Source organism: Mesoplodon bidens (genome assembly GCF_964165515.1).
Source record: "Mesoplodon bidens genome assembly, chromosome: 13".
NCBI classification, from domain to species: Eukaryota; Metazoa; Chordata; class Mammalia; order Artiodactyla; family Ziphiidae; genus Mesoplodon; species Mesoplodon bidens.
The window spans coordinates 75,461,290-75,488,807 of NC_138169.1; the positions used below are offsets into that span (position 1 = coordinate 75,461,290).

The 27,518-nt window shown below is 36.5% G+C and overlaps 1 protein-coding gene across 1 annotated transcript in view; it reads left to right on the forward strand.

Moving 5' to 3' along the window:
- The window catches only part of LOC308626743 (glutamate decarboxylase 1-like), a gene marked incomplete at both ends in the record, with an annotated part of 54,523 nt that extends 30,365 nt beyond the window's left edge, over positions 1–24,158 (forward strand). The window contains 13 exon segments of the mRNA XM_081252148.1: positions 292–404; positions 2,397–2,478; positions 4,523–4,873; positions 5,819–5,837; positions 6,459–6,523; positions 6,626–6,704; positions 14,709–14,858; positions 20,091–20,198; positions 20,466–20,519; positions 21,519–21,607; positions 23,272–23,353; positions 23,985–24,005; positions 24,009–24,158. Of these exon segments, the coding sequence (XP_081108274.1) occupies positions 292–404; positions 2,397–2,478; positions 4,523–4,873; positions 5,819–5,837; positions 6,459–6,523; positions 6,626–6,704; positions 14,709–14,858; positions 20,091–20,198; positions 20,466–20,519; positions 21,519–21,607; positions 23,272–23,353; positions 23,985–24,005; positions 24,009–24,158 (1,363 nt within the window).
- Positions 24,159–27,518: the final 3,360 nt, after the last annotated feature.

The window sequence follows — 27,518 nt, forward strand, 5'->3', positions numbered from 1 at the left end:
TCTGTCCCAAACAGTGTTGTGTGTGTGCTGAGGGGATGGAGCTACTTTCAAATTCTTTTTGGTGGAAAATGAAATTCCCAGCTACCTCACAAAACCATGGAAACCTTGATATTTCCTTTGTAGAACTAACGCACTCTAGATCTGGAAGGGACCATTCAGAACATATAAAATTTAACCATTTCTTGCACAGTCTATTATAGCATACAGAAATGTGTAGAATCTTATCTAGCACATGATTTTATTTATCCTCTTCCATGTAATATAATTCACAGTAGAATTTCTATATTATAGGTTTACCTATGAAATAGCTCCAGTATTTACTGTCATGGAAACAATTCTTCTTAAGAAAATGTGTGAAATTATTGGCTGGAGAGAAACAGAAGCAGATGGAATATTTTCACCTGGTAAGAAAAATGTTTATGAGCGAAAGGAAATATCAGGAGACACTCAAAATATATTTCAACTAATATGCCTGTTTTTGAGAGATAAATGTTCATAAGCCGTTGTGTTGGTTATAATTATAAAGAAAGTTTTTAGAAAGCTTAAAGTTGTGAATTGTGTTGTTTGAGCTTTCTCTTAACACTTTCAAGGAAGGCTGTTTTAAAAATGACATCAGTAACTTGGCACAATTTTAGTTTCAGAAAACTCAAACTGTCATGATTTCAATCAGCATTTCTGGTTTTTGAAAGTAGATTAACAGTCACGATTTCTCTTCCATAGGTGGGAGTGTATCAAACCTCTATGGTATATTAGTAGCTCGTTCTAAGCAATATCCAGAGACAACAACAAAAGGCATGACAGCACTTCCACGCACTGTATTATTTGTTTCTGAACAAGTAAGTGTAAAGTTTAGATTTTTCCAACTTTTAAGAGTCTTCTAAGATACACTGATAAAGTAATTGAAAGACTGAGAATATTAGCTTCATTCTTCCATTAAATATATTCAGTAATCTCTGTCTGGATCTATGGATTAATATTGGAAAGGGGAAAAACAACTTTCCAGTTGGTATAGACTCTATAGATTAGCAATACAGATAAGTTAGTATTAAAATTTTATTTCAACATAGGAGAAACTAACAGAAAAAATGTGATTATAAATATAAAACATTTTGCTACCTTTACCAAAAAAAAAGCAAGACAGAAAATTCAAAGATATAATGGTTCACTTTAAAGTTGAATGAAAAGAATGAGAATGTGTTTAAGGTTTTCTTTCTCCAGTTAGGACTGTAAGAGTCGGTTGACAAGAAAGCTTTATTTTTATAGGTCCTCAGCCAAATGTTTCTGATACTGACAATATACCCATTGAGGTCTCCTTTAGTTTTAATGTTCCAACCCTGTGCCTCGTAACAATACATATTTTTTAAAAGTCAATTCATCCCTCTAATAAATCCGATCACTTTTTTCTACCATGGTAACATTTATAATCTTAAAGTGTAATTGTAGTCCCAGCTTGAGGATTCTTTCTAAAAGTACTTGGAAACACAGCGTTTTCTTTAAAATGTCCCCACGTTTGCAATGTCTTTCCTTTGCCAAACTCAAATTGGCATTATATAAATGTATATTATCAAATTAGAGACCACTGCTGCATATTTAATGTAATTTACTCTAAAACTTAAGACAGTTGAAGATGCTTGTTTACAAATGTCATTTTCATCATTTCACATATACGTTTTAAGTATAATGAGCAAATAAGCTGAAATTCCACAATGCAGGTTAAACAAAATTTCCTATTTCATCTATGCATTCCCCACTGAAATGAAAATATGGTTAGGGTTTTAAATTTCTCTACTTGTTTCTCTCATATATCTGGTCTTTTCCGGGTAGCTAAAAATAACCCAGGCCAAATCTATCTTTGAGTTGTCACCTCCATCTTACTGATACTGTTTACATTATGCAAATGATACAAGGAGGTAGTAGTCACCTAGAAGGCAAGAAATCAAAGTTGATGTCAAAGTCAAAATTAAAAACTGCAAGCAGAATAAGAATTGATTCATTTCTTCAGGCCTCACTCTTTAAAAAAAAATTGGAAATTCAAGACTTAAACCTGTCCATAACATGTAAGGATGTACCTGGTGGATATTGTCACTAAATTTATAAGTGACACGGTTCATGTGTATACAGAGAACGAGAATATTCAAACTCCTGCATTTAAAGAGTCGTGTTCTGTGACAGTGCCTCCTAGAAAGAGGTACTACAACCTTCTTCATCTCAACAATGTCATGATAAGGGTCTGAAACTATGCCTTCAGAACTCTACTTGCATGTGTATATATCTATATCCATGCACAAACCTGTGCAAAGCTATGCGTATAAGCCCTAGTGTGAGTGATGCACTGGTGTAAGTGATGATTTAAGGCGGGACAATTAATACCTTTCTTGTTTTCATTTTTGCCCAAGGGTCAATGTTCAGTAAAAAAAAAGCTGCAGCAATCCTTGGTATGGGAACTGATAATGTAATTGAAGTAAAATGTGATGAAAGGTATGTTCCTTAATACATTCTCAAATTTTTTTATTATCATGCTTGGTATGAAGATTAAAATCCCATTTTTCTATTATCCCAATTTTTAGCAAGAATACTCTCCCATATTAGTTTCAATAATTTTAACTAGAAGTAGTTATGAAACAAGCACCAAAGGTATCCTATCCTACTGTTAAGACTTCTTTACTAAGTATAGTCCTAAATCAGTGAGAATGTCACATATCCGTTCCTTGTTTTAAGTAGATCCAGTTAGCAATATAATGATGTTTAGAGATGAAAAATTCAACTGCATTAGAAATCTACAGAGTGAAAATATATTTCCATTTGTCTTGAATCCTACTTTTCATAAATAAACTACATTACAAATACATATATTCTGGAAGATCATTTTGATGCATATCAAATGTATTTATACATTTATGCATATCAAATTCTGTGTTATAATCTGCAACTTATTCTTTTAATTTTTTTGGCTTTAGAATATATCTTAGGAATCTTAGCCCATGAATTTACACAGACCTTCCTTATTCTTTTTTAATTACTTCGGAGTTTTCCATTTTATAAATGTAACATAATTTCACATATCTTATTTAAAAGGGTTTTCACCTAGATTTTAGTATTTAAGAACAATGCTTAAATGAATATAATTATAGAAATATATTTGAGTGTCTGTGTTTGAATATTTCTCATGTGAATCTCTAGAAGTTGAATTATTGGTTCAAAGAATGTCTCCACTTATAATTTCATAAAGATTTTTACTTGCCCTTCAAACATTTTTCAGTTAATTGATACTCTTATCTACCTTGTGAAGCCTGAATATTATCAATACTTCTATACTTAAAAATTCTGATAGACAAAGATGACATTTAGTTATTTGGGAAAACGTATATCCAATATATGGACCAGCCAATTGTGTATTACCATGATCTGTCTGTTCATGTTCTTTGCCCATATTTTATTGGTGGTTTATTATTTATTGGCTTGTAAAAATATTTATATATTGAAAAGTTTTGAAATATAAAATATATGAATATAAAATATTTTGCAAATATGTTTTATAAGTTTATAATTCAATACTTATCTCAAGTCGTTTGGTTTTCTTTATATAAATCCTGAGCATTTCCTGAGAATCCCTCCCCCAGATACTTTATATCTTTTTTACTGCTATGAATAGGATATGTTCTATGTTTATTCAGAACAATTAGTTTTAAAAAATAGGAACCTAATTGACTGTTGTAACCACCCATTTGCTCAACATTCTTATCATTTTCAAGAGTTTTTCAATAAACAATGTTAGGAATTCCAGGTATACAACCATATTACTCAAATTAGGTTTTTTTTCTCCTCTTCTTTTTATCTATCTATCATCATCATTATAATGATCTAGCTAGCTAATACGTATTTCCTCAGAAAAAAATACTATAATATTGATGGTAGTGAGCATCCTTATCTTATTCCTGACTTTAAGAGAAATGCTTCTTGTGAATCATCAATAGACAGGATTTTAGTCTGAAAACTGGATGGAGTAGGAAAATATTGGCTTTTGGGGTTTTTTTCCCAGAAATTCTCTGTGAAGAAATGTGAGGCCACCTGAATTTGTGCCATGTTCTTCCCCCACTCCCCCAATTTGGATACTTGATTTTTCTACCTTGATACTAAGAAGTCTTTATAATTAAAGGTTAATAATTAGGTAGATGAAAGAAAGAAAGAAAGAAAGAAAGAAAGAAGGAAAGAAAGAAAGGAAAGCAAGAAAAGAATTATCTGTATCTTTCTTAGAAAAATCAGAATCTTCTGATTTGTAAGTAATGCTGATTTTAAGATGATTGAATAGTAAACTAAGCATTCTTTAACTCAAATAACATGATATTTAACATTGGTTTTAGAGAATTAAACATTTACTTAATAGCTGTTTTTACACCTATAAATACCTGTGGGAGACAATAAAAACTAATTTTTTAATCTTGAATATTATGTATTCTTCTAATTGGCAGAATTGGTTTATTTATTCACTGATAAGAAATCAATGTGTATTTGCATTTTTAAGGGGAAAGATGATTCCAGCTGAGTTAGAGAAAAATGTATTACAAGCTAAAAGGAAGGTATGTTCTGAAGTTCCATATTTAACACACAAATGCATCTTAATTTTCTTCAACTATTTTTTTTCCTTTTTTTTTTTTTTTTTTTGCGGCATGCGGGCCTCTCACTGTTGTGGCCTCTCCCGTTGCGGAGCAAAGGCTCCAGATGTGCCGGCTCAGTGGCCGTGGCTCACGGGCCCAGCCGCTCCGCGGCATGTGGGATCTTCCCGGACCGGGGCACGAACCCGTATCCCCTACATCGGCAGGTGGACTCTCAACCACTGCACCACCAGGGAAGCCCTCTTCACCTATTTTTGTTAGTGGAAAACAATTGATAAGATAATTGCTAAAGGAAATAAAATAATCCCTAAATGTAGGAAATTTCTTCTAAAACTGACGTGAAATAATTAACATTGTAGTATTTCCTGATAATTTTGTTTCTGTTAACTATCAAAAGAAAAGTTATCAGGATATTTACTAATAAAGGGGTTTGGTCATCTCTATTGTTGTAGTATGATTTTCTGAAAATAAATTCAGAGAGAAATAACAATAAATGAGACTCAGAGGTAGTGGTATTAGTTCATCTTATGGTTAAGCTACTTTTTCCATTACTGTAGGTACCTTTGAGTATTTGAAATTTTTAAGTACTTAATGCCCTTAGTCAAAGTTATTCAGCTTCCTGATGTCCAGAAGTGTAATGGTTAAGTAACAATATTAGCATAGGAGTGGACTTCATGAGATTGTAAGAATGGTGCAGCTTTTGTCATCACCAGGGCCAAACTCCTTTTTATGTCACTGCCACAGCTGGCAGCACAGTGTTCGGGGCCTGCAACTGACTCCACGACATCGCAGATATTTGTGAGATGTGCAAACTCTGGATGCATGTGGATATAAGTCACATCCTTGAGTCTGGATCATGATTCACCTATTTAAAAAGATGTATCCTATGAATAGTCCTTAAAATTTCTTAATTGACATTGCAGGCAAGAGAAAAATTTCTGTAACCCTAATTTTTATAAAGAATAAATATCAAGAAAGAATAGTCTTATTTGCATAAATTATCTTAAATTAGACTTAATACACTATCATGGAATGAGCCACAAATGTATCAAGTGTTTAAAAAAAGTCTAAACCTCTATTAATATTCAACCAACAATTTAGAAAATCAGTTTAAAGAAATAGTTAAAACAATTTTAAATCAAAAGGACTTAGCCCATTACTCTAATATACATTTCTTAATTAATAGCTATTATGGAAATCAAAAGTTTTGATGCTATTAGTTTGGTACAGTGACTTTGGGCAAAAATGTCTTTGGCTTTGATTAGAGTTGGACAAATTTAAAGTTATATAATATGGTAGATATTTTAATTTTTCTGTAGTATTGCCAAATCTGATGCCAACTTTTAAAAATTTCTGTCTCTGGAAATTACACAGAAGGTATTTCTTTGAATTAATTAGAAAAAAAACTTTACTTTGTCATGAATAGACAATGAAAACTCATAGGAGGAAATTTTTAAATCCATTGTTCTTCTAAGTAGGATAATTATAGCCAAGTTTATAATTATCTTGAATAACAATTAAATCTTCATCAACTTTTGAAATAAATTTAACATAGGAAAAAGCAGTCAGTGCTATTTAAAAAGAAATAGAGGGCTGCCCTGGTGGCGCAGTGGTTTAGAGTCCGCCTGCCGATGCAGGGGGCATGGGTTCGTGCCCCAGTCCGGGAAGATCCCACGTGCTGTGGAGCAGCTGGGCCCCTGGGCCATGGCCGCTGAGTCTGCGCATCCGGAGCCTGTGCTCTGCAACGGGAGAGGCCACAACAGTGAGAGGCCTGCGTACCGCCAAAAAAAAAAAAAAAAGAAAGAAAAAAGAAATAGGAACACAAATCCTTTGTATCTGTTACAGGCAGCTTGGGGAAGTGGATTGTTGCTGTCCAGAAACCACTCCTATAAACTCAGTGGCATTGAAAGGTGAGACCCAGGCCATTGCTTGTGCAAGCAAAAGAACCTATTTAGGCTTCTATTTTCTTTCATTAGACAGTGAGCGCTAACTGGGGCTGTTTTGTCACCTAGGGCCAACTCTGTGACCTGGAATCCACATAAATTCATGGGTATCCCCGTTCAGTGTTCTGCTATCCTGACTGGGGAAAATGTAAATAATTTCTATTTTCAAGTAGTGACATAATGGACGTCTTGGTAATGACTAGCTTCATTGTGAATATTCAAAACCAAAATAATTGTGGCCTCATTGAATTAACGTAGTGCAGCACCATTTGCCCTGTTGAAGAAAACTGATCCTTCCCCTTTGATCTTTTTTTTTTATGATATAGTCCTTATATTTACGTTAAAATATTGCAATTATTTTTTCCCATTCAAATGCTAACTGCTTTCTTAGGGCAAGTTTGAATTGCTCTTTAAAAAATCTAATTAAGAGGGCTTCCCTGGTGGCGCAGTGGTTGAGAGTCCGCCTGCCGATGCAGGGGACACGGGTTCGTGCCCTGGTCTGGGAAGATCCCACATGCCGCGGAGCGGCTGGGCCCGTGAGCCATGGCCGCTGGGCCTGTGCGTCCGGAGCCTGTGCTCCGCAACGGGAGAGGCCACAACAGTGAGAGGCCCACATACCGCAAAAAAATAAATTAAAAAAAAAAAAAAAATCTAATTAAGATATTCAACTCTTCTTATTTCTTTGAACCTGTCTTCTCTGTCATAGTTCAAGTTTTCATCATCTCTGATTGGAATTGTTTCCCCTAAATATCTTTCAGCTTTTAGGTAGTCCTTCATGTATGACCAGTGTCATTTAGCAGGGAAGATGGACCTGAGTGTTAACCTCATTCATTTTCAAATCTTTGCTCTAACATGTATGAGCTTTATGATCTCTAACCTCTGCTATACTCTCCAAGTTATCTGTTACAATTCCTTCTTTATTCCCTTATAAATTATCACCAATTAAGCAAGAATTGAAGAATTATAGGTTTACAGTCCCTTATTTACAATTTTAAAATTTAAAGACATTCTGAACAGTTAATTTTTTTGTAGTTCATCAGGTGACAAAACCAATCCTGACCTGTTGTGAGGCTCATATTGACTCTATGTACCCACTTAATGTAGATATTCATACTTCACTATAGAAATGTTAATGTATTTGATTATGACCTACAGCCCCAGACCCCAATGAAATGTTGCATAATCTTCTATATATGGACTAAACTACTTATTATAAAAAAATCTGTATTTTGACACCCACCTGTTGGCAAGGGTTTCAGAGAAAGGATGTGAATTTATTTATTTATTTATTTATTAACATCTTTATTGGACTATAATTGCTTTACAATGGTGTGTTAGTTTCTGTTTTATAACAAAGTGAATCAGTTATACATATACGTATGTTCCCATATCTCTTCCCTCTTGTGTCTCCCTCCCACCCTCCCTATCCCACCCCTCTAGGTGGTCACAAAGCACCGAGCTGATCTCCCTGTGCTATGCGGCTGCTTCCCACTACCTATCTATTTTACGTTTGGTAGTGTATATATGTCCATGCCACTCTCTCACTTTGTCACAGCTTACCCTTCCCCCTCCCCATATCCTCAAGTCCATGCTCTAGTAGGTCTGTGTCTTTATTCCCGTCTTACCCCTAGGTACTTCATGACCTTTTTTTTTTCTTAGATTCCGTATATATGTGTTAGCATACAGTATTTGTTTTTCTCTTTCTGACTTACTTCACTCTGTATGACAGACTCTAGGTCCATCCATCTCACTACAAATAACTCAATTTCGTTTCTTTTTATGGCTGAGTAATATTCCATTGTATATATGTGCCACATCTTCTTTATCCATTCATCCGATGATGGACACTTAGGTTGCTTCCATGTCCTGGCTATTGTAAATAGAGTGCAATGAACATTTTGGTACATGACTCTTTTTGAATTATGGTTTGCTCAGGGTATATGCCCAGTAGTGGGACTGCTGGGTCATATGGTAGTTCTATTTGTAGTTTTTAAAGGAACCTCCATACTGTTCTCCATAGTGGCTGTATCAATTTACATTCCCACCAGCAGTGCAAGAGGGTTCCCTTTTCTCCACACCCTCTCCAGCATTTATTGTTTCTGGATTTTTTGATGATGGCCATTCTGACTGGTGTGAGATGATATCTCATTGTAGTTTTGGTTTGCATTTCTCTAATGATTAATGATGTTGAGCATTCTTTCATGTGTTTGATGGCAATCTGTATATCTTCTTTGGAGAAATGTTTATTTAGGTCTTCTGCCCATTTTTGGATTGGGTTGTTTGTTTTTTTGTTATTGAGCTGCATGAGCTGCTTGTAAATCTTGGAGATTAATCCTTTGTCAGTTGCTTCGTTTGCAAATATTTTCTCCCATTCTGAGGGTTGTCTTTTGGTCTTGTTTGGGGTTTTCTTGTTCATCTTTCTCTAATTGCTTTAGGTGTAAGTTTAGGTTGCTTATTTGAGATGTTTCTTGTTTCTTGAGGTAGGCTATAAACTTCCCTCTTAGAGCTGCTTCTGCTGCATCCCATAGGTTTTGGGTTGTCGTGTTTTCATTGTCATTCATTGCTAGGTATTTTTTTGATTACCTCTTTGATTTCTTCTGTGAGCTCTTGGTTATTTAGTAGTGTATTGTTTAGCCTCCATGTGTTTGTATTTTATAGACTTTTTCTTGTAATTGATATCTAGTCTCATAGCGTTGTGGTCGGAAAAGATACTTGATATGATTTCAATTTTCTTAAATTTAACAAGGCTTGATTTGTGACCCAAGATATGATCTATCCTGGAGAATGTTCCATGAGCACTTGAGAAGAAAGTGTATTCTGTTGTTTTTGGATGAAATGTCCTATAAATGTCAATTAAGTCTATCTCGTCTAATGTGTCTTTTAAAGCTTGTATTTCCTTATTTATTTCCATTTTGAATGATCTGTCCATTGGTGACAGTGGGGTGTTAAAGCCCCCTACTATGATTGTGTTACTGTCGATTTCACCTTATATGGCTGTTAGCATTTGCCTCATGTATTGAGGTGCTCCTATGTTAGGTGCATAAACATTTACAATTGTTATATCTTCTTCTTGGATTGATCCCTTGATCATTATGTAGTGTCCTTTTTTGTCTCTTGTAATAGTCTTTAAAAGTCCATTTTGTCTGAAATGGGAATTGCTACTCCAGCTTTCTTTTGATTTCCATTTGTATGGAACATCTTTTTCCATCCCCTCACTTTCAGTCTGTATGTGTCCCTAGGTCTGAAGTGGGTTTCTTGTAGACAGCATATATATGGGTCTTCTTTTTGTATCCATTCAGCCAGTCTATGTCTTTTGGTTGGAGCATTTAATCCATTTACAGTTAAGGTAGTTATCAATATGTATGTTCCTATTACCATTCTCTTAATTGTTTTGGGTTTGTTATTGTAGGTCTTTTCCTTCTCTTGTATTTACTGCCTAGAGAAGTTCCTTTAGCATTTGTTGTAAAGCTGGTTTTGTGGTGCTGAATTCTCTTAGCTTTTGCTTGTCTGTAAAGGTTTTAATTTCTCCATTGAATCTGAATGAGATCCTTGCTGGGTAGATAATCTTGGTTGTAGGTTTTTCCCTTTCATCACTTTAAATATGTCCTGCCTCTTCCTTCTGGCTTGCAGAGTTTCTGCTGAAAGATCAGCTGTTAACCTCATGGGGATTCCCTTGTATTTTTTGTTGTTTTTCCCTTGCTGCTTTTAATATGTTTTCTTCGTGTTTAATTTTTGACAGTTTGATTAATATGTGTCTTGGCGTATTTCTCCTTGGATTTATCCTGTATGGGACTCTCTGTGCTTCCTGGACTTGATTGACTATTTCCTTTCCCATATTAGGGAATTTTTCAACTATAATCTATTCAAATATTTTCTCAGTCCCTTTTTTTTTCTCTTCTTCTTCTGGGACCCCTATAATTCGAATGTTGGTGCATTTAATGTTGTCCCAGAGGTCTCTGAGACTGTCCTCAAATCTTTTCATTCTTTTTTCTTTATTTTGCTCTGTGGTAGTTATTTCCACTATTTTATCTTCAGTTCACTTATCCATTCTTCTGCCTCAGTTATTCTGCTATATTTATCCCTTCTAGAGAATTTTAGATTTCATTTATTTTGTTGTTCATCATTGTTTGTTCTTTAGTTCTCCTAGTTCCATGTTAAACGTTTCTTCATTTTTGCCATCTGTTTCCAAGATTTTGGATCATCTTTACTATCATTGCTCTGAATTCTTTTTCAGGTAGACTGCCTATTTCCTCTTCATTTGTTAGGTCTGGTGGGTTTTTACCTTGCTCCTTCATCTGCTGTGTGTTTCTCTGTCTTGCCATTTTGTTTAACTTACTGTGTTTGCTGTCTCCTTTTCACAGGCTGCAGGTTCTTAGTTCCCGTTGCTTTTGGTGTCTGCCCCCAGTGGCAGAGGTTGGTTCAGTGGGTTGTTTTGGCTTCCTGGTGAAGGAGACAAGTGCCTGTGTTCTGGTGGATGAGGCTGGATCTTGTCTTTCTGGTGGGCAGGTCCACATCCAGTGGTGTGTTTTGGAGTGTCTGTGACCTTATTATAATTTTAGGCAACCTCTCTGCTAATGGGTGGTGGGGGGATGTGTGTTCCTGTGTTGTTACTTGTTGGGCATTAGGGTGTCTAGCACTGTAGCTTGCTAGTCGTTGAGTGGAGCTGGGTTTCAGCGTTGAAATGGAGATCTCTGGGAGAGCTTTTGCCATTTGATATTACGTGAGGCTGAGATGTCTCTGGTGGACCAATTCCTGAAATAGGCTCTCGTACCTCAGAGGTTCAAGCCTGACACCTGGCCGGAGCACTGAGACCCTCTCATCCACACGACTCAGAAAAAAAGGGAGAAAAGGAAGGAAGGAAGGAAGGAAGGAAGGAAGGAAGGAAGGAAGGAAGGAAGGAAGGAAGAAAGAATAAAATAACATTATTAAAATAAAAAATAATTATTAAAAATAAAAAAAAGCAAGCAAGCAAGAAGAGAGCAATCAAACCAAAAGACAAATCCACCAATGATAACAAGCACTAAAAACTATACTAAAACGACAACAACAACAAAAAAAAAACCAGACAGGCAGAATCCTAGGACAGAGGGTAAAAGCAAACCTATATGGACAAAATCACACGAAGAAGCATACACATACACACTCACAAAAGGAGAAAAAGGAAAAAGAATTTTATATACACACACACACACACACACACACACACACACACACATACACATATATAAAGGAAGACAGCAACCAAATCAATAAACAAATCTGCCAGTGATAATAAGCTCTAAATACTAAACTGAGATAAACATAAAACCAGAAACAAATTAGATGCAGAAAGCAAACCCCAAGTCTATGGTTGCTCCCAAAGTCCACTGCCTCAATTTTGGGATGATTCTTTGTGTATTCAGGTATTCCACAGATGCAGGTACATCAAGTTGATTGTGGAGATTTAATCCGCTGTTCCTGAGGCTGCTGGGAGAGATTTCCCTTTCTCTTCTTTGTTCGCACAGCTCCCTGGGTCCAGCTTTAGATTTGGCCCTGCCTCTGCGTGTAGGTCGCGTGAGGGCGTCTGTTCTTCACTCAGACAGGATGGGGTTAAAGGAGCAGCTGACTAGGGGGCTCTGGCTCACCCAGGCCGGGGGGAGGGAGGGGTATGGATGCAGGGCGAGCCTGCGGCAGCAGAGGATGGCTTGACGTTTCACCAGCCTGAGGCGCGCCGTGTGTTCTCCCAGGTAAGTTGTCCCAGGATCACGGGACCCTGGCAGTGGCGGGCTGCACAGGCTCCCGGGAGGGGAAGTATGGATAGTGACCTGTGCTTGCACACAGGCTTCTTGGTGGCTGCAGCAGCAACCTTAGCGTCTCATGCCCGTCTCTGGGGTCCGCGCTGATAACCGTGGCTCCTGCCCATCTGGAGCTTGTTTAGGCGGTGCTCTGAAACCCCTCTCCTCACGCACCCCGAAACAATCGTCTCTTGCCTCTTCGGCAGGTCCAGACTTTTTCCCGGACTCCCTCCCGGCCAGCCGTGGCACACTAACCCCTTCAGGCTGTGTTCACGCCGCCAGTCCTCTCCCTGCGCTCCGACCGAAGCCCGAGCCTCAGTTCCCAGCCCCGCCCACCCCGGCAGCCGAGCAGACAAGCCTCTCGGGCTGGTGAGTGCCGGTCGGCACCGATCCTCTGTGCGGGAATCTCTCCACTTTGCCCTACCCAGGTACGTGGGGAGTTTCTTGCCTTTGGGGAGGTCTGAGGTCTTCTGCCAGCGTTCAGTAGGTGTTCTGTAGGAGTTGTTCCACGTGTAGATGTATTTCTGATGTATTTGTGGGGAGGAAGGTGATCTCGGCATCTTACTCTTCCGCCATCTTGAAGGTCCCCCCCCCCACACTCACTCTTGAGTATTAAATACCCACCTCGTCTCCTCTACCTTAAGAGAATCTTTGTGCTCTCCTAGCTTCAGTCCTTCTCAGCATCTCAGGCTGGAACCATTAGCTCTGCTTCAGATTCTGCTCAGTTGGCTGCATGGCAACAATATCCCTTCAATATCCCATCAATAAAATGGCAGCTGCCTTGTCTGGAAACTTGCAGGTTAACAGTCGAATTCTTCCTGTCCACTGCTGTGTGTCTGGTACTCAGAAATTACAATGCAGCTGCATGCTTTTTTTCTTTAAAAAGCTTTGGAATTTGCTGCCCCTCCCCTTTGCTAACAGTTCTATATTCAATTTTCTGATATTTTTATGTTTAGGGCTCAAGAGCCAGTTTTCTGCAGGCTTTCTTGATTTCTTCACTCATAATGAGTATTTTGAAGTAGCCCTTACCCACCCAGCCTCCTGCAACCCAGAATGTAAACTCAGTGAGGCCAGCGTTTTTTCCACCCTTTTTCTTATCACAAATCCACGGTTCCAGCACAGAGTATGGCAGATTTTAGGTGCTATAAATATCTGTAGCTTAATCTTTACCCCAGAACTGACAGTTAAAACTCATATTGAGTATACCATTTTAAAATATTTTTGTCTCCATTTCTTATCTAACAAAAAATTAAGTGGAAGTTGGAAGTAAACTAAAGAGAAAATATTCTTCATATGTAAATATGACACTATATATTATATATATATAATATATATATAACATATATTTACACATACACACACACACACATAAAGTACTCTCCTTTGCAAGGTATCATTTTTATTCCATTCCCCCCACACCTCATTGTGATTCTCTCCCTAGATCCATAAGCCACTCCTACAAGAGTGTGAGTTTTCTTCCCTTAGAAATTGGATTTTTGCAGACTCCCAGACAAACTCCCCTTTTGTTAGATCCGAAACTTATCACTGTATAGACATATGATCTTGAAAATTACTTACCATGGTACAGTTTTCATTTCTTCAATCTATGAAAATGATATAATAGTAGTAGGTATGCCATAAGTCTTCCATAGGATCAAATGATATAATATTTGTGACGTGTCCAGCATATAATAGACACATAATAGATACATTGTCATTTTCTTCTTATTCAGAAAGTTATAATTGGTATTTATTTAAACTATACCCGGTCAATGCACACAGGTTTAGCCTTTGTTACGCTGTGGCAACACACATCTTTTGAGAAAAGCCTCTTTTCAACTGGGTGATGGAAAACATTGCTTTTGTCTAGTGATTATCTTTTAATAATATTTCTCCATTCTTCAACACTGAGGAGGAATGTTTTCAACATCCTTTATATGCAAGGAAATGGCTAGGAAAGCACAAAATTAAATAAACGGGTTATTTTATTCTGTACCTCCTGTGGCCATCAGAGCACCTAGATGGCTGATTTATGAGAGAGTTTAGTTAAAGTGAACCAGCACCCAGTTCTTATTACCTTCAGTACACGACAGCCGCATAACTTCAGAAGAGCAGAAAAACTTCAAGGCTTTTAAGAAAAGGTAAAGAGAAATAGACAAGTAGTAGTCTAATTACACCATCTACTGTTCCAAATAAATCCAAAGAACTTAATACACTAAAATCCTAAGAAAGTAACATAATTTTTTATATAAAATAAACAAAAATTCTATTTAAATGTGCATGTAAGGTAGAAAAGCTAAGTGAATTGAAATAAATAATTGTGTTTTTTTATTGAAATGAGTATGACTTACATAGTAGATGTATCATTCCTTTTTCAGGGTCTTCTGGGAGCATGTAACCAGATGCAAGCTGGATACCTTTTCCAGCCTGATAAACTCTACAATGTTGACTTTGACACTGAGGATAAAAGCATTCAGTGTGGCCAACATGTTGATATCTTTAAGCTCTGGTTAATGTGGAAGGCAAAGGTAGGAATTTGACATCTCTTTTATTAGGTCTTATTTATTTGGATACCCAGTCTAACCAATTCCAATTTTTAGAGCTTTCTTTGGGTGCCTTTTCCCAAATTATAGTCTTTTATTGTCTTAAACATTTCTCAAAGAAACTGCTCTGTTTCTAATTGCAAATGGCAAGCTTGGTTTCTGAGCTCAAAATTCTACTTGAGGTGGAAAAATTTTTAGCTTGTTTTACTGTTACTATCAAGTGGCAGGAATGAAATCTGTTAGGAATATAAACTTGTTTGCAGCTTCTGTTAAAAAAATACTGCTTTTTTCTAATTGTAATTGGAAATAGGTCAAGCTACTTGAAGTCAATATAGATTCCCAGATGTGAACACTTATTAATTGCCTGAATGTTCAATCTACCTTAGAGGCAGGAGCAGCATATATTGTCTCTCCAAACACTATGACAACAGCAGGACATGTCTACACCCTCATTCTGCCCCTTATTTATAATTTTTAACTGCCCCTTATTTAAAATTTAATTTAAATAATTGACATGCTTTTAGGAAGCTATTTCTATCACCCTCTTCCCAGTACTCTATAGGAAGATGGGCATTAGGTTCTGCTCAGATGAAAGCTTTGCCATGAACTAACAGCATCTTTACCATATTGGGGATCTGGTCCTCTACATTACATTACCCACCCTGTGGACCCTAAGGGACTCTTCTCAGATGTCAGTATCAGAGGCAGTTAGAGCTGGTTAGATTTTTATTTGGTAGATATGGAATTCCTAGTACAAAACACTAATAGAAAAATATGTTCTGTAACATGAATCACAGAGACAAATTCATGATCCTACTTTGGTTAGTCTATAATACATTGGCAATAATATATTGGTTAGTATATAATATACTGGCAACATTTTCTCTTCTAAATTTATCTCTTTCATCAACTGCTTTTTCCTAACCTTATAATCACCTAGTTCAAAATAAGCATTAAAAAAAACACTTTGAATAGTGTATCTACATTGGTAACTCACCTTAAATTCTTTTGATAATGAGGCATTGAAATAATGAATACATTCATTTAATAGTAATGGATCTACCATTTATTGAACATGTATTAGGTAGAAAGCTTTACGTGTTATTTAGCTTATGTTTCCCAACAGTTGTGCTGGTTATGTCTGTTAAATAGGTAAAGAAATTAACTTGCTAGTGGATGAAGAGAACTAAATCTAAGGAGCAAAGGTGACAACTCACCTAAATCCAAAATATATTTTTTTCCACAAATTCATATTGTCTTTCTTAATACAATTCATAGCACCATGGGAATACCAAAACTCACATTGGGTAGTGATGAAAAGCAGGCTCATCATCTTTTGCCTATGGAGACTACTTCATAAAAATGGTGTATAAACAGATGTTATATAAGTAGGGCCATTCCTGGGAATAGGAAAAAAATCTCAGCATACTGTGAAATGGGAATTCTTTTATATTATAGAACATTTTTATATACTAGAAATCAGGTTCAGGTAAATATCCATGATGGGCTTGAATGGGAGGAGTTGACTTGCAAGTTTGTAGCATGATTTATAACTAGTAAATATTTAAACATTTGCTATGTGAATCTCCATCAGTACTCTTGACAAAACAATGGGCATTAAGAATGAAGTCCAGAGATATAAATGAAAAATTTAATAGTTTTTCTCATTTGCTATAACTACAGAATGAATACTTCATTGATAGTAGAAAGAGGAGCCATCTTTAATGAAATTCATATTTCTTAAAAATAAAATTAGTTACATAAAATACTGTGATAGGTTACAAAAGTAAGTAAGAAGAAAATCATATAGTAATATAAGATTCTACAAACATCGATTATTATGCAGAAGCAAATCTAATGCAAAAGCTTCTTTTTGGTTGGATTTTCTACATGGGTTGGACTGGTTTTATATTCAAAAAATGGCTGTGTTTGGCCAGGAGAGTGCTATAGGGAGCTTAATTGTCCAAGAGCCCATCTGCTTCCCTTAAATTCATAATTGCATTTGCCCTGAGGCTGTGCTTTCCAAAGTTTTCTCCCAGTCAATGACTGATTGAGCATGGCAGGGATTCTAAGGCATTCCCATTCCTGAGGGACACGAGACTCTCTTGATAGCTGACTTGGTGTCAAGAGTTCCCAAGGGCCTTTCTGAATTTTACTTAGATTTCATCATAGTCCAGGACGCTTCTTCCCCACCTTTCCCCACCTGTTTCCTTCACTTAGGATCAGACTTATTCACAGTCTGAAAGCTCTCCCAGTCTGACTGGCTCCTTCCCACTGTCTTTCACACAGGTACTTCACTAATTAAGTCCTTGCACCTTTAATCTCATCTTGGTGTCTGCTATTTGGAGGACCTGGGCTAACAGAGTCCAATTAAGTTCAGAATAGAAGCGCCATTGTCTTTACTATTCAATCTTTGTAGATTTTTTTCAAGAAACTTAAAGATACATTCACAAGGAGGATGCATATCCTGATTTTTGGTTTTGTTTTTTTTTTGCACGGTACGTGGCCCTCTCACTGTTGTGGCCTCTCTCGTTGTGGAGCACAGGCTCTGGATGCGCAGGCTCAGCGGCCATGGCTCACGGGCCCAGCTGCTCCGCGGCATGTGGGATCTTCCCAGACCAGGGCACGAACCCGTGTCCCCTGCATCAGCAGGCAGACTCTCAACCACTGCGCCACCAGGGAAGCCCCCATATCCTGATATTTTTCACTGCCAATTTAGTAGGCATTGAATGCCACCAAAAGCTCTATATGGAAAATTGCTGAAGGGTAATAAACTCTATGCCAAGTATTTCAATGATATTTATCCCCATTTCTTCAGAATTCAGAGTAGGAATATGCTTCATCAATAATCTCTACTAACTTTTCTGCAATTTTTTCTTCCTCTAATTACTTACAGCTTCCCCCTGAACCAGACTGCCCTCAAAGAAAAATATCAAATGATAAAGTGGTTAGCTCAAAATATTAGTCCACTGATATTTAATCATGTCTATTCTTAAGCATTTCAAAGACTAGTAATGCCTTCTCCAAACCAATATTTGTTCAAAATTGTGAAAGTTCGGAGCATCTGACCAAACGTTCATACAATCAAAGCTTTTTACACATTTTGATTCATATATATTTCTTGTGGAGAAAAATAAGTCTTTGAAAAAGGATAAAAAGTTGCATGCTAGGGGTAAGTATTTATAATTTTAAATAGTATGGTAATTGTCAATAAGAAGGTTACATTTGTGCAAAAATCTGAAGAAAGTGAAGAGGAGATCACGCTAATATTTAGATGTGTGCAAGAGGGAATCTCAATTTAAAATCTTTGAGATTGAAGCACACCTGTTGTATCTAAGACAACAGGGAGATCAATGTGGCTAACGTGGAATGAGCTGGTCATACGAGGAAATAATGTAAGAAAGAAAATGAAAGGTTCCTCCATCATTACTCTTTCTTAGAACTACATCGCCTTCGGTCTCTGTTGAAAACAAGTTCTGATTTAAACAGAAAGTGTAGCCTCTTGGGGGCTCCGAGCATCCCCACTTACTTAGTTGTAGGTGTAGCATCCTTACCTCGTGCTATTTGCATTGTCACTGAGTTCCCACATATGGTAGGACCAGTGGAATTCCATGCTCATTATGCAATGCAAAGGCTAGGTGTGCCTGGGGAGGCAAGGAGTGGCAGACATGTATGTTGCCTGTATCTCCTTAGCTCATAGGCATGATCCATTGTCCCACTGGACTTCACGCTCAAAACACAAGTCCAAAGTAAAATTTTAAAGAATTTCAGAACAGCGACAGCAGAGCATTAAGTTAAGCCTGAAGCCCTTCTGAATATGGGCCCTGTGTGACTGCACAGGTTGTATGCTCATGAAACCAACTCTGATCACAAAGGCTTAAGTATTGAGAAGACACTGAAGTACCACCTCATGGTTGTAAAGGCTCTACACTACACAAGCCTAGAGTAACTATGAACACATACCCTCAGCATGGACATACATGGAACATATGGACAGAAGCAAAGAGACCAGTTAGGAAGCAATTTCAGTAATGAAGTGGAGAGTGATTGGGCCAGCATAGTGGCAGTGAATAGGTTAAGATATATTAGATTCTAATTACGTTTTAAAGGTAAATCCTGTGGAATTTTCCAAAATATTAGATGTGGGGAGTGAGAAAAAGAAGAGGGTCAAGGATAAGAAAACTTTGATGTTTTGGGCCTTAGCAACTAAAGGATAAAACTCATGTATTACTGAGATTGGGAAGACTGGGAGAAACAAGTTTGTGCAGACAGGTCAGGAGTTCACTTTTGGACATTGATTTTGAGATGTTTATTAGTTATGTGAAGCAGGAGACTGAGGTTCAGAGATGAGGCCTCAGATGGAAATGAAAGTGGGAGAGTCATCAACCTGTATATACTGCTTAGAGCCATGAGACAAGTGGAAATCACCAAGGGAAAGAAGGTGAGTGGAGACAGATTGGTCGATTTTTCTGTGCCTCTGTTATCCACTTTATAGGATTCTTCTAAGAGTAAATTAAACCAAGAGTACAAAGCACTAAACTACATACCTGATATACTGCTGAAGCTCAACAATTGTTAGTTTTAAGATGCACTATGCCAGCCAGTATGCCAAGGGCTTTATTTGTCATATTTCTCCTATTCCTCACTACATTATATATAATTTTTTAAAATTTGCTCTGCATACTAGACAGATAAAAAATTCATGTCAAGGGCCTCCCTGGTGGCGCAGTGGTTGAGAGTCCGCCTGCCGATGCAGGGGATACGGGTTCGTGCCCCGGTCTGGGAGGATCCCATATGCCGCGGAGCGGCTGGGCCCGTGAGCCATGGCCGCTGGGCCTGCGCATCCGGAGCCTGTGCTCCGCAACGGGAGAGGCCACAACAGTGAGAGGCCCGCATACCGCAAAAAAAAAAAAAAAAAAAGAAAAAAAAGAAAAAATTCATGTCAAAATATTTATCAAACATTTGTAGATCTAGGCAGCCAAACTTAGAAAGGCTGAGTAACTTGCCTCAAGTTCCACAGACAGTAGGGAGTAAAAGCAAGTTGAGGGGATAGAAATAAGAAGACAGTGAGAATATATAATACCTACTGTTAGTAAGATAATAATCACATTTATTTAAATTAGTACATTTAAATAAATTTAATACATTTCAGGAACTTCTTCAGTGTAATTTAAAGGTACTTACTTGAATGAAGCTTTTGATTTTTTTTAACTACAGGGAACCTATGGCTTTGAGGCACAGATCAACAGATACATGGAACTTGCAAAATACTTTTATAAAGTTTTAAAGAGAAAAGGTAACTTTAAGCTAGTATTTGATGCAAAGGTAAGGACTCTATTAGTGGGCTTTTTTTTGTGAGAGAGAGTTTAAAGTATACTTTCTTTGCTGAGTATTTTTTTACTTGAATATGTTACCTATCCAATACTTTGAGATAATTTAAAAGTTGTATGTAATAATTATTTTAAATATTTTATTTTATCTAAATGCAAAACATACAGGTTTTAAAAACTTTTCCATTTAAGTTCTCTTTCTTACAGGCCGAGGGTCCAAAAGATTAATTTGATGATTATACTCAATTTTTAAATTTTTAAGATGAAACTCTTCGGTTATAATTGCTTTTCTGATTTTGATGACACTGAATTAAGAGTAATTTAATTGTTCCTAGTTTTTTTCTTGTAAGAGAATGCAATTGGGTTTCTGGATAGTAGATGACATAAGAAAAAGTGGGCTTTAAATTATATGATAATCCTTGGTTAATCATTATTAAAGTACTAAGTAGATATTAATGAAAAAATGGAGAGTTTTGCTAGTATTCTATCCATCTTCCTCTTCAAGGCCCAGTCAGCCAACCCAGTGGCATGCTTTAAGTCATGCTAGTAAGAGTAACTATTAGGAAACAAAGGTGGTTGGTCTTTTTTCTACATTGTCTCCCTCTGATTGTATTATTTCTATTTTTGGTTAGTCTCACTCAGTCTTAAGTTGAAACTAGAAGAAATTTGTTTGTTTGTTTTTAATACTGTACATTCTCTGATCATTTATCTGCCTCTCTGAAATGAGCTTTCATAAATTGATTTAAGTAAAGTTCTCTTATACCCCTTTATCTATATAAAAGACATCTAGCCACTGAAGCCAGAACCTTGAATTCATCTTGAAAACCTAGCAAAGATCAATTCTATCTTTTGAAGATTTGGGAAACGTAAACTCTCCTATCTGTACCCGTGGCCACTGCTTCAGTGAAGTCCTCTCCATTCTCTCCTGAATTACTATAACATTCTATTAACTAATATTCTCCTCCCCTCAATTGTTCTCTCCCCTAATCGATTGTCCATACTACAGCCTGAGTGACCTTACTCAAATATAAAATTGGCACTGTCATTAAAATATTTAATATATTTTGAGGAATGGGCATGGGATGGATGGCTGAAGACTGGGCACTCCGTGAGGACACCATTTCTTTTATCTCTGTATTTGGTGCCTGATATATGTATTAAATCCTCAAAAACTATTTTAAAATATATTAAAAGTTAAATTAAACACTTCTGGGATAATTAAGGAATTAGGTAGGGCTTTGAGGATACTTATAAAATTACTAAAGAATTAGGTAAAACTTTAAGAATACTTATAAAATTTTAATTTTTGATTTAGCCTGAGTTCACCAATGTCTGCTTCTGGTACTTCCCACCAAGACTTAAACATATCCCAAAAAGTTTGGAAGAGATCAAGAACAGCAAAAGGTAAGTTTGTGTGTATGGTGTAGTATTTATCATTTTAATATTGCCTTTTAAATAACGTGTCTGGGTTAGTTTGATTGGTTAGTGGAAGGTGGTAATGTGGTCTTAAGCCATTTTTTTAATATTTGTATGGAACCAAGTGAAATCTCAACCCCCCAGTCATTTTGCAAATTAATCTAGTCATCATTTATATAATTGAAAAATATTTTTTGAATGCTTAATATTCAATCTACTGAGTTTTTTACCCTTTGGTTAATTCATTCATCAGTTAATGCTTGCCATATGTTCCAGAGGATTTAGAGGTATAAAATGAATAAGACAGAATCTGAGTTCTAAGCTAGAAGGCTTAGTGGGGAGAAGATAAGAATAGAAATAATTACAATTTTTATGAGCAATAGAAGACGTACTTGGAGAAGAATTATCACATTTGAAATATTTATCATAAGGTCATCTGAGCAAGAATCTAGGAGAGATTTTATTACAGATCAGTGATCAATACTGAAAAAAATCCAAATAAATGTCATAGCAATGAGGAGATTTAATCTTTACCCTAAGAATGTATATTAAAATAAAGAGGATCGCCACTATTACGTGTTATTTAGCTATACATTTACTGTAAGTTTTTAACCTATTTTAAGCATGCATCATATACATACATTTTATAATAGTATCACCACCACTTTTGAGTTGACCACCATCACAACTACTTATCTTAGGCAATGTGATCTGCCCTAGGAGAAGGTGAACACAAACTATCTGATATCAGTGTTTAAGGGCATCAACTTTTTATGTCATCAGAAAATTTCACTGGGCTTATAAGACTTAAGAGAAAATAGAGAATTTTGTTTTGTTTTTTTGCGGTACGCAGGCCTCTCACTGCTGCGGCTTCTCCCGCCGCAGAGCACAGGCTCCAGACGCGCAGGCTCAGCGGCCATGGCTCACGGGCCCAGCCGCTCCGCGGCATGCGGGATCATCCTGGACTGGGGTACGAACCCGTGTCCCCCGCATCGGCAGGCGGACTCTCAACCACTGCGCCACCAGGGAAGCCCCTTTGCTTTTTGATAATACCCCTTGTTTAAATATCTTGTGGTTTGAGGCAAGTATTGAGCGAAGCTCTTAATTTTTTTTCTTAACATGTAAGTGTTACCTTTTACTAGGTAATTACTACCAGCTGAGAGTTCGTGGAGTACATGTTTACAGGGAGCGAGCTATTTCCTGGAGATACACACACTCACTCACCAGAGAGCCGTCCCTCTCAGAGATCTGCGCATGCTCCTGGATGGGGGGCAAAGGGGAAATATAAAGCAGTTTTTAACAATATTGCAGGCAATAACTAATACCTTTTATTTTATGGTCATGTTGATTAATTAAAATATTAAAGAAGGACATTAAATGAAACGTCTGACCATATAATGACTATATAAGCAAAACATATGTATATATGCCCTGCCATATATAAAAACTTATGGGAAAGTTAAGTAATGGAGAGCATCTGTAGCACTTTAAAGGTAAACTGTGTGCAGGAGTAGAAGTTTCGAGAAGAGGAGCACATTCAATAGTTATAGAAAGCCCTCCTCTTCCTTTCCGAGTCTCAGTACCACTTTGTCTTATAATAATAACCCAAGGGCGTAATGTGATCTAATGTCATGTGCATGGTATTGTTTTAGGAGCTGTGCAAGACAATTAGATAGAATTTGTCTCTGTAAAACTTACAAAGAAAACTATGCTTTGCTGCAAAACAGTGACCTTGTAGAAAAACTCAAGATGTATTGTAGGGCTTCCCTGGTGGCACAGTGGTTGAGAGTCCGCCTGCCGATGCGGGGGACACGGGTTCATGCCCCGGTCCGGGAAGATCCCATATGCTGTGGAGCGGCTGGGCCCGTGAGCCATGGCCGCTGAGCCTGCACATCCGGAGCCTGCGCATCCGGAGCCTGTGCTCTGCAACGGGAGAGGCCACAACAGTGAGAGGCCTGCATACCGCGAAAAAAACGATGTATTGTAATAATGCAAAGAGCGGAAGTTAGAATATCAAAAGATACTACTACTTTTCCATTTTCTATTTCATTTTACCTCTCCCAGATACTTCTACTTGAATTGCCATGTAAATAAAATGTCACACAACCTTCTTTAATATATTCTAGCGCACTTGCATTATTTTGTGAGTTTGGTAATCATGAATCATGGAGTAACAAGAGCTACAGTATGAATATAGAATGTGCTGCCTTTTCTCTGTACTAAGCTGCTTCTTAAAAATTATCCCTGACAGTTGTAAATTGCCTGCAATTTACTTCAAGCTAATGATAGTTATGTAGCCATCTAGGATGTGGAACAGTATTTACTTGTAAAATTTCCTTTTAATGATATTTGCATTTATACACAGATTGCTCCAAACATTAAAGCATAAATGACAGAGGAAGGCACAGCCATGCTAAACTACCAGCCTTATGGGGACAAAGTAAATTTTTTTCGAATGGTCTTTTCTAATCCTGTCACAAGACAAACTGACGTAGACTATGTTACTGATGAAATTCAAAGACTTGGGAAAGAGTTATGATACTGTAATAGGATTTTGAATACCAAATCTAAACACCGACTTTAAAGATTTACTGCTGAAGATAATAAGAAAGGAATATTATAAATGATATTCTTTCTTCAGAACCTTTGACTCTCTTTTATCCTATGTTATGCAAGATGAATAAAGAGCAGTGGGTCATTGAAGATAGATAGATAATAGATTCAATTTTGTTTATGTATTTGTTGTTTTCATTAATTCAATGAAAGATTATTGAAAATCCATTAACTGTCAGGGACTTTTCTTGGTGTGTTAGAATACATCAGTAAATAAGGAAGACAAAAATCCCTCCTCTTGTAAAGAAAGAAGTTCCACTGTGAACATTTGGTAAGTTAACCAAATTAGTTGCATAAAGCCTTCCCGAGGTGAAATCATTTTCAATAACATATGGTAGTGTTCTGTTTCATAATACTTGTGATGTTTCTCTATTTCAATAAATCAGATGAACAAAATGTTCTGTATTTTGGAGCAGAGAGTCAGGGAAGAGAATGACAAGGGCTGACATATTTGCCTTTTGATCCCTGCATTTTTATTTAGAAGGAACTGTGGTTTCTACCAAGCTTCTGTGCAATGATTTAATTCATTTTTTTCTGCAATGCCATTTTTAATGTCTCTAAAGATCAACAACAGTGGCATCGTTTTATAATTCTCCAGAAGTATATTGGCCATAGTTCACAAAATGGAATCAGGTAGCGCCACAGGGATGATAAAATTAGTATTTTTCAGCTCCTTTTTTGAGATAATAGAGTTAACATTAATTGAGCACTTACGGTATGCTAAGCATCTTAACTTGCATGGTTTCATTTATTTCTCTCAATATTATGATTTAAAGTGATTTATTATCCCCATTTCATGAATGGGAAGATGAAGATTTAAAGAGTTTAAATAATGTCTAACAGCATGCTGCTGATAAGTAATAAAACCCAAATTTGAAGCTAGCCAGGTTTTTTCTCAAGTGTGTATGACAAAGAACCTGCTAAATGCCTTGATGCAATTCACATACACTACCTACCAGTCAAGCCATTTGTCAAATCACTTGACTTATGCAGATCTCTTTCCTCTTCTCTGAAATAGGAATAATAATTGTGCCTATAATGCAGGGATATTATTAGAATAAAATAAAATAATTGTGTTAAATATTTTTTAAAACTTTGAATCACTCTGTGTGTGTTAGTTTTTTTCTTTCACAATGTGTACATATATCAAATCATTATGATGTACACTTTAAATATCTTACAATTTTAATTGTCAATTATAACAATAAAGCTGAAAAAATTAAAAGATATTTTCTCAATATAGGAAAAAATCAAATAATTTTGTAACTTCAAAGAGAGCTGAGACCTTAAAAATTAGTATTACATGATGAGAAAAATAAATGGAAATATAGAATTGAATTTAGAGAAAAATACAAAGAGGAAAAGGATTTAATATAGTATATATATAACTCCTTCTTTATAGCCCATTAACAATTATTTCCCACCAATAGACAAAGAGGAAGGCAGACCCAATAAGAGCTCTGTAGGCTTGGCTGTGTATAGGCTCAGTGCATAATCGTTAGTTTTGCATACTTAATTTTTTATTATGTCAAGTAAAGCCAGAGATTTAAAATATTAAAATCTCCAGCACGAAAATTCACAAACCACTTTTGACGCATTCGATCCGTCACAGCACCTTCTCCATACACTAAACAAATCTTTTGTGTTTCGGCTGCGTTTTTACCTTTCTTGAAATAATAAAGCATAATATGCTGAAAATGTTGCTTTTTTTCTTCTATATTCAATATTAAAATGGCTACACAAAAATTCACCAATTTTGATGTTTCTTTTTAAATGCACACTGATATGACATCTGTCACAATACAATCTAACAAAATTGTTTTGAATGAAGTTAAAGACAACTAAGCACTACTAGAGTCATCTTATGGAAGAAAACTCAACGAACTTCTTGGCCAACCCAGTAGCTAGACTAGGTAAAAATTAAGTTCCATAACATTGGTTTTATCTTTATTAATCATTCAGGGTGCAATCAAATATTGTCTTGGTTCTTAATTACAGAGGAGATTGTACCCTTCTGTTTTTCAGGCTCTGTTGCATCCATTCAAGTTAAATGTCTGAAAACTTTTATATTTTAGAAATAAAAACACATGAACTGGGATAGAGATTCTTTTCAATTGTTCTTCTACCATATAAATAAGACATTTCATGTCCAAAGTCTTTCTCAGAGGAAACATAAAATTGATTATGCTACAGACTTTGATAGTTTGTGTCTTTGTGAAATACAGGGAAGAGCAGTTTAATTATCTTAGTGCAATGTATTCTTTGATAAGAATTACTGCTCTATATGGGAGGGTTTGTTCCAAATGCTATCTGGTTTGTCAGACTTAGAAACATAAATCTGTTTCTTCCCTATGCATTATTCATAACTGCTTATCATTACATAAAGTTTATCACACATAGATTAAACATTTCCTTTTCAAAAAATATGCCTCAAGTTTCTTTGTCCCTATAGCCACAATTTTAGGTATTGGTTTTATTTCTTAATGAACACTTTGAAATAAGAATATACTAAATCATAAGAATACTTTTTAATATATATCGCATAGGTTATATAAATTAGTTAAAACAGTGCTTTCTTCCAATATCAGTTCTGTGAATTAAGCAAGTATATGTTGTAGAGTTTTGAGAAATCTACAGTCTGCTTTATTCAGTAGTGTCTTGTTAATAACAAGGAAACTGATAAGAATTGTTCTATTTTTTTTTTTTTTTTTTTTTTTTTGCTGTACGCGGGCCTCTCACTGCTGTGGCCTCTCCCGTTGCGGAGCACAGGCTCCGGACACACAGGCTCCGCGGCCATGGCTCGCGGAGCCGCTGCGCGGCATGTGGGATCCTCCGGGACAGGGGCACGAACCCGTGTCCCCTGCATCGGCAGGCGGACTCCCAACCACTGCGCCACCAGGGAAGCCCAAGAATTGTTCTATTTTGAGGTATACAGCATTTTCAATTATTTGGATACCTATTTTACACATTGTTGAAAAACTGTAACATTTAAAGAAAGGATAATACTCATTAACCTGTGTCATCCCCCCACCCTTGAACTTGGATTATTTTTTATTTCATGGCCAGTCAAAATTATTTTAGCCACAGAACACTGTTTCCTTTGCTGTGTTCTCTCAACCAAGGTTCTGACACAAACCTTGTATTACATGAAATAATATGTGAGTTTTCTTTCCATAACTTACAGGAATTCTATAAAATGGGCTCCTTTCTTGCTGTTAAGAGATTTAGTTTAACATAAAATTCTTAAAGGGATAATACTAACTTTATCTTTTTCTTTTGAACTTTT